General features: G+C 39.0%; 1 protein-coding gene and 1 pseudogene across 1 annotated transcript; one reads left to right on the top strand and one right to left on the bottom strand.

Moving 5' to 3' along the window:
• The first annotated feature begins 6,665 nt into the window (after nucleotides 1-6,665).
• Nucleotides 6,666-10,138, top strand: LOC131624447 (serine/threonine-protein phosphatase 7 long form homolog). The gene is made up of 5 exons (XM_058895382.1): nucleotides 6,666-6,750; nucleotides 6,829-7,544; nucleotides 7,640-7,730; nucleotides 7,819-8,180; nucleotides 10,129-10,138. Exons 1-5 carry the CDS (start codon nucleotides 6,685-6,687, stop codon nucleotides 10,136-10,138), a joined length of 1,245 nt encoding a protein of 414 aa, XP_058751365.1. The 5' UTR covers nucleotides 6,666-6,684.
• LOC131624475 (uncharacterized) lies at nucleotides 9,941-14,076 on the bottom strand (annotated as a pseudogene).
• Between the last annotated feature and the right edge of the window lie 284 nt (nucleotides 14,077-14,360).

Raw genomic sequence — 14,360 nt, 5'->3', positions numbered from 1 at the left:
TTCGGATGCGGGTGAGCCCCGCGAGTTTGGATTTGCTTGCCATTCCTAAACAGAAGAAGACTCGCTTACAAAATCACTCATTAAGTTAACGGTATTGTCACTCATCTTTACTAAGAAACAAGAAATGTTAAAGAAAAAGCTTGAGTTTAGGGTGGTGCATGGGATGTGAAATTGATGAAGCGGAATGAGTGAAGAAAGCAGATATTTTGATCAAGGAACTACAATTGTCCTAATTAATTCTCTCAAGAAAGAAGAGATCAAGGAGTTTGCTAACGCAGTGAATAAACTTGAAGACTAAAGATTGCAAATAGTTTTTCCACACTTAATTCCTCCTATTTATAAGCAAAGGCAGTTAAACGATCCAGATTAATGAAGGAGAGGAATTATGAAATCAACAGTTGGATTTTCCCTTTGAAATACATGTAAACTCGAATATACTCAAGTGCACTATAAGTTGCGACATGCCCTAACTTGTTGCATCGACCCACGTGTCAGCGACTAGCAATGAAACGTTTCAATGAGAGGAATGTATTAAACACACTTATTCCCCACGACTTAAGCGTTGGAGTATTAATTATGCAAGTGCACTTGCGCCGCCATAACGAAGATCAACTCTAACAAGATATTCAGTCCATCAAGTGCATCAGGATCTAACTTCTGAGTAGAAAAAAAAATAAAGTAAAATACATAATAAACATTATGTAGTTTATTTTTAAAATGTAATGTCAAAATAAATGTATCAAACAAGTGATTTAGTTTTTCATTTTTTAAAACTAGAATTACTAAACAAATTTTTTATTTTTCTTTTCATAAATTAATTTCAAATGAGTATTTAAAACTTTAATACTAAAATAAAATTAAATATGCCTTTTACATTATTGTTGAATTCACATGTCACCTCTCATCCGAAGCAGTTATATTTTAGTAGTTAGACATTAAATATGAGTGCCTGTGCCTAAATCCACCGTTGCAATTGGAACTTTGTAACACCTTTTGCTAAATCCAATCATAAAAAATTTAAATCTACATGCAATAAATCGTGACTATAGTCACGGTTCTTAATATTCACAAAAATGTGAACAAAAGTCCCAACGGTAATGAAAATATTATTGCAAAGAAAGAACAAAAAATAATTTTGAACCAGACTTTCAAACTTGAGATTACAAGATTTTCTTTAAAACTAAAGAGCCAAGACCAAAAAAAATAATTTAATTTCAGATTATCGGACAACAATAACTTGAACCATATCTAAGCCATGATCTACATTCACCTCCACAGATCCAACCTCCGGTGATCCGTGAGGCATCACCGGAGAAGGCATGGCGTCGGCGCGACAAACAGGACAATTAGGATGTGAGTGTAACCACATATCTATGCATGGTACATGAAAAGAGTGCATACAAGAAGGCATAGTCCTTAACTCTTCACCCTCCTCAAAGTCTCCCAAGCATACAGTACAAGTCACACTTTCATCATCATTGTTTTTCTTTTCATATTTGTGAGATGGAATTTGATGTGAGACGAAACTTCCCTCTTCGCCCCCGCTCGGTGTTTGTATCGTCGGTTGGTCGTGCCGCCGGGCTTGTTGAGATGAGTTTTGGCAGCAAATGACAATGAGATGGTACATTGTTACTACAAAACTAGCTGAGCCCATGGCAATGAGTACCACCCCAAATTTGCTACTGAACAAAGGTGGATCATCACCATTATCGCCCATAAATTTGTGTGAGAGAGAGAAATGTTTTTGCAATGTTTTTGTATATAGGCAGCACAGCCGGCCAAGGAGTAGCTTAGCTGCATTTATAGTTCATATCAATCATTCTTTTCATACTTATACATGGTGACGGTGAAATTGATGTAGTAATAAAGCTATCTAATTTATTTTGTAAAAATTTTACGTTTTATTTAATTTTGATAGATAAGAATATGTAACCAGTTTATAGTATTAAAGTAACATTGTGTCTTCATTTTTTAAAAAAATTACTAAATATTGATTAAAAAATTAATATATAAAAATGTGAAAAAAAAATCCAAATAACCAAGTTTAATAAATAATTTACACCAAAAACCATGTTTTCGGCAAAATTACGCATATGACCAGGTTTCAGAGGTGGTCTCCACATAGGAGCCACCTCATGTGGCGCCATAGGCCAAATTCCCTTAACTCATGCGCAACCCAGGGTGGCTTCAATGAGTATTTTGGCCTTTTTAGCCACCTAGGGTGGCGCCTACTCTCATTTGATTTTTTTTTTTTTTTGTTTTTTTGTTGTTGTTTATATACTATTTTTTTTTATTTTTTTTTATTTATTAATAAAATGGTTTTTAACATAAATATATAAGTTCAGTGAATCGGCTAAGTCGAGTGTCCACGGAAAAGAGTAGTTCATTGATCATTCAAATGATACATAGAAATAACCAACAGAAAAGATAAAGTAAAACATCTAAGAAATCACCACGGTTAAAACAATGTCATTAGGTCCATGCATCATTTGAATGGCATCAATGTCGTATTCCACCTTATGCCAGAAACTTATCGTTGCTCCAGTCACAGGATCGGCCCTTGTTTTAAGCCTCTTGATGCTTCTTATCTGTTCGCCGGCCTCGTACTCCCCCTCTAAAAATCTCAGGAGAGTCCTCTTGAGTTGCTCGACGGAAGAGATATTCCAAAATATAACCGGCATGGGAGGTTTGACGGCGGAGAATATGACATGTCCGTTCCTTCTGCGATACTCCGGCTCAGGTTCGGCACGCCATGTTGATCTCCGGGGCGGCAACTCTGTTGTCCGGTGACATCCATCTGGCCTAGTGGTTGTCCGGCGAGGCATGGTTGTGTTTGTGTGATTGTTTGGTATTTGGAGTTTGTGTATCTGTGTGTAAACTCAACCATAGGAGCCCCTAATTTATAATAGTAGTGGGTAGAAAAAATTAATGATGTTGCGTACTGTTTACAAGCACGCCTAACATGTATGATAAATGCAGACACACTGATCAATGACTGACTTGATGGGACTAGACGAAAGCATGCGTATTTGACTGACTGTCCAAAATAAAGAGTGGCAGTATGGGCCATGAAGACAATTTCACTACGAGACAAAGACATAACTAGTTGATTTAATAAAGGATAATACAAATACATAACAAATAGAAATACAAATACAAATACAAATACAAATACGAATACTAATACAAATACAAAAACATTGTCAATAAAAATACATATGACATACAACTAATTGTTGGTGGAATTTGATCCACGGTTAGGACAGGTATTTCTATTGTGCCCGACTTCACGACATATGTTACACTTTCGTACCATTTTCTCATGATCCATCTCGGTTGTGATCCGGGTGCTGTTCGGGCGGCCTCTTTTCTTTCTCCGCATGTTATCATTATGCCAAACCACGTCCCCTTCATACGTAGGCCAATAATCCTCCTTTGCCATCACTTGAAATGAGTTGTTGTACACCCCGAGCAAGGTATCTGCCTTGTAAATGGGAGATAAAAGTGCTAACGGATCTTGATGCGCATACGAACATGCTGCAATTACATGAGAGCATGGCATCCGAAAGGCTTGAAACTTTCCACAATCGCACCACCCTTCATCTATAAGAACCCTGTATTGTTGTCTCAGAAGGCCCTCGTTATGGTCAATCGTTTCCTTAACACTGAAGGTCCGGTTGAATCGATCGAAAGATGTCACAATGTGGCTGTTGGCTTTGGCAGATTGCTCTTTCATGAATTTGACGCATGTTTCGCTCCATAATTGTCCGGATTCTATAACTGCATTCCAACGCTCACCTCTTCTTGCGAAAAGAGAAGCCATCCTATAGTATGTTGCTTCCACCAAGGCAGTAATCGGAAGGTGTCTGATGCCCTTAAACACCCCGTTCATAGACTCCACAAGATTCGTAGTCATGTGCCCCCATCGGTTCCCGTTGTCGTATGATCTGATCCATTTCTCTCTAGCAAGACTGTCAACCCATCTGCCTGCATCTGGATTTGCCGCTACAATTTCTTGTCGATAATATTGGAACGTCGGTTGCGTCAACGCATATCCGGCATTTACAAGAGTCTTCCGAAGAGCCCTGTCCTTTATCTCCCGCATGAAATTTTGTGCGATGTGTCGAATACAATAAACATGCGTTGATGTAGGGTTTTGCCACCCGTTTGCTGGATTGTTGTACGCACTCTCGATGGCAGCATGTCTGTCTGAAATCAAGCAAAGTCCAGGTTGGGGGGCAACGTGTGTCCGAAGATTTCTGAGAAAGAAACCCCAACCTCCAGCAGTTTCTCCTTCCACAAGAGCGAAAGCAACAGGAAAGATGTTACTATTTCCGTCTTGAGCCACAGCCATCAACATGGTGCCTTTATATTTTCCGTACAACCAAGTTCCATCTATTTGAAGAATTGGTTTGCAATATGAAAATCCTTGTACACATGGGCGGAAAGCCCAGAAGAGCCTGTGGAATATCACATTTCCTTGAAGTGATGTTCCGTCTGGAGATTGCGCCGGAAGGGTCTCTAAAATAGTAACAGTTACAGGAGCATAAATTTGAAGCGCATATAAGAAATGTGGGAGTCGTTTATACGAATCCTCCCAATTTCCATACACAACTTCGATCGCCTTGGTCTTCGCCAGCCACGCCTTTCTATAAGACGGAGTGTAGTTGTACGTTGCAACGATATGAGAGATTATCGTTTTCACCTTTAACGATGGATCTTTTTCAACTAGAGGCAAGATTTCTTGACAAATGATGTCATAACTGAGCTTACGGTGATCTTGTGAAACATTTGTGTTAATACATGTGTGATCTTGGGAAATATATCCTATAACCCATGAGTCACTTCTCTTCCTGTATGATGCATGCAACCTGAATCCACAATCAGTGTTACTACAGTAAATTTTGTACCTTTCGACATTGGCGCGATCAACTCTAAAATCAACATTGTTTGCCATATGAAATCTTTTTATGGCCATGATACATGCCTCCTTAGAACGAAATCTGTCTCCTACTTTTAACCGTTGATCTGTTTGGGTGTATGGATCATAGAAAATATCAGTCGATGGTTCGTCATCCCCATCAAAATTCAGGTTCCTCATGTGCACTGGAGGCATATGCACTTGATCTCGTGGTACAACAACTTCCGGTTCATCTTCACTTTCCTCGTTTACCAGGTTATCAACTTCTATTTCCGGTGCTTCTTCTTCTTCATCTACAACGTCGACCTCTGCTTGCTCGTCTCCAAGTGCATCAATGACTTGTGACTCAACCATTTGTGTGGTTTGAACTTCTGGTAGAGTAACATACAGTTCTATGCATTCGTAACCAGAATACTCATGATTGGCAAACATATTCTGCATGTCTTCATCGTCTTTGATCTCAACTTGGATAAACTTGACCGGGTTGTCTCCACGAAGAAATCGATATTGGTAAAAAATCTGGGATACACCACCCATTGCAAGCTTCGTCTCTAATCTCCCTTTGAAGTAACTGAAATTTGCTTTTCTGCTTAAACAAAATCGTTTAACCTCAGTGTTTCTAAACAGAAAACCAACTTCTTCGTTGTCATAGGTCTCGCCAAAAATATGAGCGTTGATAATGTATTGCGGAGGGGCCATTGTTGAGTGGGTAGAGAGTTTTATTTCAAATATGTAATCAGATGTGTAATGTGTTGTGTTAGTTTACACGTTATAGGTTTCCTTTATGTAGACGAACATTGAGTGATGACAATTATGAAGGCGAATACTATACAATCACATGCGTACTGAGTTGATTTGATGAATAAATGACACTGCTGCACACCAGACTGTTTCACAATTGATTTGAGGTGTGCATGACACTGCTGAACTGTTGCACAGTCGACTTGACCAGACACAACCATACTGTACAATCACATGCGAATAAAGTTGACGGAAAATGAATGCCTGAGTTGATTTGAGGTGTGCTTGACACTGGTGAACTACAGTCGACTTGACCAGACACAACCATACTGAACAGTGTACACTGTACAATCACATGTGAAGACTGTATGCTAATTATTTTCGGTGACACAGAAAACCCTAACCAAACCCTAACCAAACCCTAACCCTAAATTTTCAAAAAAAAAACATAGAAAACCCTAACCCTAAATTTTCAAAAAAAAAAAATAACAGTAGCATGTAGGCGCCACCTGGGGTGGCGCATTAGACCAAATTTTTCCAGCATGGCGCCACCTGGGGTGGCGCATTAGTGTATTTTCTTTTTTTTTTTGTTTTTTTTTGCCCTAATTTTGTCTAGTGGTCCCCACTGCCAAAACCCTAATCTGATCCGCCAGCATGTGATCTACCTGCATCGGAATACTGTATGCATGCATGCCTAGACAATTCAGCACCGAACACGGGATGCAAGCCTAGTCTATTCTGGCAGAAACAATTAATGCATGCATGCCTAGACAAAGTCAGCACAAAACACGGGAATGCATGGTCATTTCAACACAGAATGCATGTGAACCCATCTTTATCACTTTGATATCTGTATCACATGCATGCTCACCACTTGGCCCTCATGCACTTAACATCAACAACCACCAACCCTCTATAAATACTCTCATATACTTGCTTTCTTTTCACCAACATATATTCTTCTTCTTCAAAAAACCACTTTGCATTTTCAATTCCGCAGAAAACTTAAAGAGTTCTTGAAAATGGCTCAACAACTTCTTACCATGGGTGAAACACACAGAGGAACTAGAGCGAATTTGGCGACCTTTGTAAGTTTATACTTATTTATTTCTAAACATCTATGCGTATATGATATCCAGTTTAATCGATTTATTTGTGGTTCTTAGGCTGTTGACCGATTCCGTACACGTTCTCACGCTTACGTTGAACCCGACGAGAGGATTATTCCGAATCTCCAAGCATGTGGCTTCGGACATATCATAAAAGTTAACAACAACACCATAGACAGAAAATTCATCCTTGCCTTACAAGAGCGATGGAGGCCTGAAACCCACACGTTTCATCTTCCAATAGGTGAGTGTACTATTACTCTAGAGGATGTTTATATGTTACTTGGTCTGCCCATTGATGGCAAGGCTGTTAATGGATCTGTTCAACATGCTAATTCAATGTGTGAGAGAGTGTTGGGAAGAGATCTAGTTGTGCCTACTCAAGGTTCAAGAGGCCAGGGTATCAGTCTGGTCTCCCTTAGAGATTACTATGATGAACTCGTCTTGATGGACAACTTTACTGAGGAGCATGTTTGGTTAATGACTAAGGTTTATATAATGTTGATGTTTGGTAAACTTTTATTCCCGGAGTCGACAGGTAACACTGTCAACTTTTTCTATTTAAGTAAATTTGACAGTATTAGCAAGATTAGGAAATATAGTTGGGGGTCCGCCGTTTTGGCGATGTTATACCAGTCTCTTTGTAAGAACGCGGTTGCCGAGAAGTGCACCTTCTATGGATGTGCGTTCCTCCTACAAGTATGGGGTTGGTGGAGAATGCCGACGCTGTCCCCTGTAGGCAGGAACAACTACACGTTCCCTTATGCAACAAGGTACGTCTTTTTCTCTTTTTCAACGCTATTCCTTGAATGCTAACTATCTTTTTCATAAAAATCTGAAATAACATTTTTGCTCTTTTTTTTTTTAGGTTCTGTGGTCCTAAATTGGATTACAGTAAGAATCCGAGGGGGAGTGTTGTTTTATATCGGGACCTAATTGATCACCTCCGAGCTGAAGATGTATTATCCCTAAACTTTTATATGATCATATAGATGTATTACAATTCATCATGCTTTTTAATAATATGTTATTTTTTCTCCCACGCAGTTTAATTGGAGACCATACTTGTTGCTAGACCATGAGCCAAACGAGAGTGACCGGGAAGTTTGGACTGCAGTAGTACCGATAATAAGGTTCAACATCATTGAGATGCACCAATCTGACCGTGTGAGACTGCAGTTTGGCATGCATCAACCGATCCCGGATCCCCCCACTGATTTGGGTCGCTGGCATATTAAAAGAGTTAACAATCAATGGGACCACGCAGATTATCGTACATTCGCACCTGAATTTTGTGAGATGTGGAGGCAGCGTCGCAGCCGTCTGTTACAATTCCCTGTTGCCCAACTCCCCATGTTTCCAACCGCGACATACCTTGCTTGGTATAGAACAGTCACAACCCCCGATATGTATGTGTCAGACCCCTACTACCTACACGACCCCCGCCAACAACAACACGCACAACAACCACCCCAACAATACGCACAACAACCACCCCAACAATACGCACAACAACCACCCCAACAACCACCCCAACAACGACAACAACGCCAACAACGCCGACAACGCCAAACATCCGAACAACCTGACCATGAGGAATTTCAAACAACACCAACAACGCCCTACCAAAGTCAACCCTTCCAACAACAATCATGGGGCTTCACCCAACAACTCCGTGACGCCGACCCCTCCACTAGGCTACCCGTCCAACAACAATCGTGGGGCTTCACCCAACAACACTACGACGCCGGCCCCTCCTCCTCCACTAGGCAACCCATCCAGCAACAATCATGGGCCTTCACCCAACAACACGGCGACGCCGGCCCCTCCAGCTACAATAGGCAACCCAGCCCCGACATGGGTCTAGATGACAATTACGACCCAAACGAGCAAATGACCACTCAATCGTCACAGTACGAATTTCCACAACACCAACAATATGGGTACACCACACCCCAGCAAACAATGCCATTTTTTCAAGGTCAATCAAGCGCTGGATTTTACCGACCATGTGACGCAACTCCACCGCCAAGACAAATCTTTGAGGGCATGGGGACCCGACTATTTGACAGCAACATACAAGAATACATGTCCAATGAGCGCATGGAGGGGCTAATCCGAGGACCGCCTACCCAGACACAACAAGAACAACCAAGGAATAGGGGGGTCGTGGAGAAGTCGGTCGTCGAGATCCTTCCAACCGGATTCGAGTAGTTCCAGATTGCGGAACTGGCGGTGAGAGGGGTCATGGTCCGGCGCCGGGTCGGAGGGGTCATGGTCGGAGGGGTCGTGAATAGCATAATATCCATGTTTTATTATTTATCTTTTTTGTACCGTATTTGTAATGTTTGAACTGTATGACCGTATTTCTAATGTTGTTTCTGCATTTCTTGTATTTGTAATGTTTGGAATGAATGACATGTGGTGTTTCATTATTTATTTAATTGTTAAAACAATTTTGTTAATAAATAAAAAAAATTTAAAAAAAAATAGTATATACACAATTAAAAAAAAACAAAAAAAATATATATATATATATACATAGGCGCCACCCTAGGTGGCTAAAAAGGGAAAAATATGCATTGATGCCACCCTGGGTGGCGCATAGGTTAAGAGGTTTTGGTCTTTGGCGCCACCTGAGGTGGCTCCTATGTGGAGACCACCTCTGAAACTTGGTCATATGCGTAATTTTGCCGAAAACATGGTTTTTGGTGTAAATAAATTATTAAACACGGTTATTTGGATTTTTTTTCTAAAAATGTATTTGGCGTCTAAATTTCTCAGTTAAAATAGAGAAATAATTGCAAAAAGGTTAGAAGGAGAAAAACTCTCTTTAAAGTTCAGGGTTAGGGCCAACCTGGCAGAACCAGTTCCCAAATATTTTATTTTATTTTATTCTATTAAAACATATCCTTTATATATATAACATTAAAAATTTTGCTCTAAAAATTTATTATCAAAATTAGTGCCAAAATATGTGTAAGTGTCAAAATTAGTGCCAAAATAGCATTCCTATTTAATTATTTTATAATTAAATTTTGATATTTTTTTAATCTCTATTTGTTTAAAAATAATATTAAAATCGTTTTTTTAATGTTCCATGGATTCTCACGAGAACCATGGAGCCGCAAGGATGGCAAAGATAGGGGGAAAACGCCGGAGACAGAAGGGAACATGGACATTTTGGATGGAATATAAAAAAGCCATGTTGATTAGCAGCTTTTAGAACTTTTCCAATATTTGCTTCATATTGATTTGTACAAACAATAAATCCTCTAGAGTAGACATGAATACATGAAAAACAAATTACTTCAAGCACTTATACATTAATAACTCTTATTTTTATCAATTTTACAGAAAATTTTGAAGTCTCACAATATTAAAGAGGGCAAGCGAATGGGCGGTTAACTCCTACTGCTCCAGCATTATTACAACCCGATAATCTTGAAAATCAACCTCCGCAAGTCTTCAAACAACATCAACCAACCTTTGATGTTTCTGGACATTAAAATCACATTTGTGGTATGTATTTCAGGGTCCAATTAATGTGTTCTAGTCAAATTTGAAAGAAATCATCCAGAAAATGAGACCACGGATGAGATATACTGACGCACTCTGTGTATAATCCATTGCCGGGTTTTTGAATTGACTCAAGCAACCAGTGGTAATCTGACACTGCTGAGTTAGATAATGGCTCTAAAAACTCGCACCTTTCTAAAATGTTAGGTGGTGGTGCTCCATCGATGAGATTGGTGTCTAGCCTTGGCCTACCCTTGGTCAACTCCAAGGACACATTGGCAGAATGACCTTGAAGAAGGGGGGGAGAGGCACCTGGAATGACCTCCTGCTTAAAGGGAAGTGCTCTAGCAGATTGCAGACAAAACTCGATCCACTGATGGATTAAAGGGGACGGTCCCCTTACACGTCCACCAATCAGACTAGTTTGAATCCGAGAGGCAGCAGGAATTGCCTAGGGAAAAAGGTGGAGAAAGGTCAATGTCTAGTGTCTAAAAAAGACAAATACATAACTATTATCAATGAATAGGTAAATGATTTCTGAATCTCATATTGATATTTGAATCACACTACCATATCAAAACCATTAAGCAATCAGATAACAAACCCTCAAAAGCAAGAGCACAATGAGAGACATACCCAAAGATCTGCCCATAAACTCGCTCCAGACTTTGGGACGATAACTGCAACATTAGACATGCGTTTAGCAACAGGAATAATATCGCTACTCCATCCAACGGCTACCCACACATCTCCAACTCCAAAAGCCTTTAGATAGTTTTCACTGTCAAAGAGACGAACCTAGAAATACATAAAAGTATAGTAACTGATATTTATAATTTGGAAAAACATAATGGACAATACTATTTTCTCTCAATTAAACTTTTATGTATTTTCCCCTCTACTCCAATTAAGAGCGACACCAACAGTTGAGATCATTGGATAACAGTACCTGTTTTGCAAGCAATGCTAAATTATGTTTAACTGCATCTCTCCCACCATTAACTTCCAAATTTATGTCATTTGCATTATAGGAAGCCCCCATATACTTTAATACTGCACCAACAACTTCTCTAGGAGAATCTACCATGGAAATCCTCCCCGCAAGATCAGGCCGCCACAGATCGGCCCAGTCCTACAATTCCATTTCAAATATATACTTTAATCAAAATATCTAATAAATGCTTTACCAGAGTTTTACAGGGTCTAATAGAAAACAGCATACCTCTATAGGAGCCAACTTGTACTTTTGAAAATTATTTGTCTTGTATGCTATTACCATGCAACCCCATCGATATGGGGCAGCCCATACATCACCTTTAGGATCCATTTCTCCCTCACAGTTCCTGCGTAGGTATACCTGGAACTTTGTCAGGGAATGTAATATTGTACTATCAACAACATACTGATAGAACTGGTACCTATAGTGAGTGAATTATGGAAAAGAAAACAGAAATGATAGAACAATCCTCTGCAGAATTTTTCTAGAACAGCAGTTTATATTGTTAATACAGAATTAACATACAGTACGTAAGACAAAGTTTAAAGAGACAATGATAGAATAGATATAAAGCAATTCCTATCCAAGAAATTCGAAAGTCTTGGTCTCTCCCACCCAAAACCACTCAATAACTATCCCATATTCCCATAATCAGCTTCTCCTTTTCTTTCTCTATTTATTCCAAAAATTAAATAATATATCTGACGTAATAACTTCCCAAAACTGTCCATAATGGTCACTATAAGAAGTCTAACACATACACTCCCAAAGGACAATAACTAACCATTGGATATGCTATAACTAATCTTGAGCACTTGCAACAAAAACCAATGGTATATAACACTGGATTCTTCCAGTGATGTTATGTTGTCATCTACAGCAGTACGACAACAACAATACCCAAACTTTATCCTGCTAAGTGGGATCGGCTACATGGATCAAACGACGCCATAATACTCTATCATATATCATATCTTTTAAAACGTTAATAAACAGAATTCGAACCCAACACAGGACACTTATTCCAAGTGACCAGTAGTAAAAATCCATTTAATTTTGCTAACATGTTAATTCAAAAAACTATGCTTATGTATAAAAAAACATGTGCAGTGATGTCACTTTACCATGTAAGAGAGAGATCATTATGAGTAGCACTCATTTTAAATTGTCATGCATACAAAAGCACACTGACAATTATGAAGTCTTTGTTTCCTCGTGGTTGTTTTTCATAGAAAAAAAGAATCATACATGCATACTCATGAAAGAAGATGAATCAAATCAAGCAGAAAAAAGTGCAGAAAATAAATGGTTTTATTATATAAGAACAAAACCAATCCTGAGCCACAATTTCTAAGTAGGAGAAATACAGAATACAAAATAATGTTACCTTCCATTTCTCAGCTAAGTTTTTAAACCATTCCTGGCCATCTACATCCTGTATTGGCTCAATTACATCTTTTTTAATGGCAAATTTGAGCCATGAATCACCAATACCGACAATATCTGCTGCCAAAGGAGATGTTGGGCCAAGATTTCCTTTGGTAAAAGGAATGGATAGACCAGAGAAGATGCTCTCCAGACTTGCATAATACTTCACATTAAACGACATTCTCTTCCCTTGAGAATTTATGAAGTCCTAAAAGTGAAGAAAAAATCACATGAAAAACTATAATATTTACTAAAATCTATCATCTATAATCTATAACATATATTAAAGAGAATACTTTGTTTTGGTGTAGCCTATTTTTCTGCCATTTTTACCCTTACTTTATTGTGTAATTTACATAATAACTTCTATTGACAGAATCAAAGGAACTTCCAGTATGAACTAGCGCCCTTTTAGGAAACGAAAGGCTAACTGATGACCATAAAGGGTTCATAAGCAACTAGAATTTCAGAAAATTTTCAACCAAACGATAGGGAAAAAAACCAGCTAGTGAGAGGATAAATTGCAATCAATAATAGAAAAAGTTAACGGATGACAAAAAGCAAGTAAAGGAATGTGTGTGACAATTGACAAACCTTGATCCATGAAGGAGGAATAGAGCCACGCAAAGCAACAACTTTCAAAGGAACAGTCAATGCATAGGTTTTAGACTTCCAAGCATTAAAAGAATCTTCTAACTCCTTATCTACATCTATCTTTTCACTGCCATCTTGTTTACTTGCATCATTATCATCTGCAATCATAAATAACATATAAAACCACATATCACAATTCAGTGATTCATGTAATAGCAACATTCGTAATATTATAAGCAAAACCAATAGGATATAATTACAATCTAAAGTTACGGAATGATATAATGAAAAAAAATGTTGGAAACCTTGAATAGTTTGTTCCTGGTGAACGACGGTGGTTAGAGGAGGCGAAGAGGCCGAACAAGCACGAATGCCACAGCAGAGGAACAGCACGGCGGAGACAGTTACGCGGACTAGAGTCAGGGGCAACTTGAACTGCGGCGTTTCTGAAGTGTTCCGGCGGGAGGCGGAGATAGTGGAGGCCGGAGAACGGTGTGGCGGACTCCGGTTAACGGGAAATTGTAATTGGGATTTGGGAGGGGGCGTGGGGGTTAGACGGGAGAAATTGTGGGGGTTAGAGTTAGGGTTTGGAATTGAGAAGAGAAAAGGGTAACGCGGTGAAGGTGGAGAGAGTGTGTAATGTGTTTGCAGGAATAGAGACATATTTGGAAGATGAAGGCCTACATTCAAACTCTCACTCTGAGTATTGTTGCTTACTCGTAGAAACTTGTGTGTGTTACTTTCTCGGAGTAATATCCAAAGTTCATTTTCTCCTCATTTGTTTTGAAAAATGGATTATATTATTCTTCTTTTAAAAGGAAGAATAATTTGAAAAGAAAAATTAAATAACGAGGTTTAATAAAAAAAATACAGAAAAAACTAAGTTTTCGGGGTATTTACCAAACTGTCTAGGTTTGGACACCGGAAAGGTGTATGTGCCAAATGAAATGGCGCATGCATAGGTTACAAGCCAAACCATTTGGCGCAAACCCTTAAAAATTAGGGCAAAAATGTGTGAGCCATTTGATTTGGCGCATTAGGCCAAGCTTTA

The sequence above is a fragment of the Vicia villosa genome, unplaced genomic scaffold (genome assembly GCF_029867415.1).
Source record: "Vicia villosa cultivar HV-30 ecotype Madison, WI unplaced genomic scaffold, Vvil1.0 ctg.000131F_1_1_1, whole genome shotgun sequence".
Classification (NCBI taxonomy): domain Eukaryota; kingdom Viridiplantae; phylum Streptophyta; class Magnoliopsida; order Fabales; family Fabaceae; genus Vicia; species Vicia villosa.
Note: the sequence above shows the minus strand (reverse complement) of the source record. Positions and strands in the feature narration are given on the sequence as shown.

Excerpts from the sequence above, each read along its gene's own strand:
- LOC131624447 (XM_058895382.1), top strand. The coding sequence starts at position 6,685 with ATGGCTCAACAACTTCTTACCATGGGTGAAACACACAGAGGAACTAGA. Across the intron at positions 7,545-7,639 it reads ACGTTCCCTTATGCAACAAG|GTTCTGTGGTCCTAAATTGG; the intron begins GTACGTCTTTTT and ends TTTTTTTTTTAG. Across the intron at positions 7,731-7,818 it reads ATCACCTCCGAGCTGAAGAT|TTTAATTGGAGACCATACTT; the intron begins GTATTATCCCTA and ends TCTCCCACGCAG.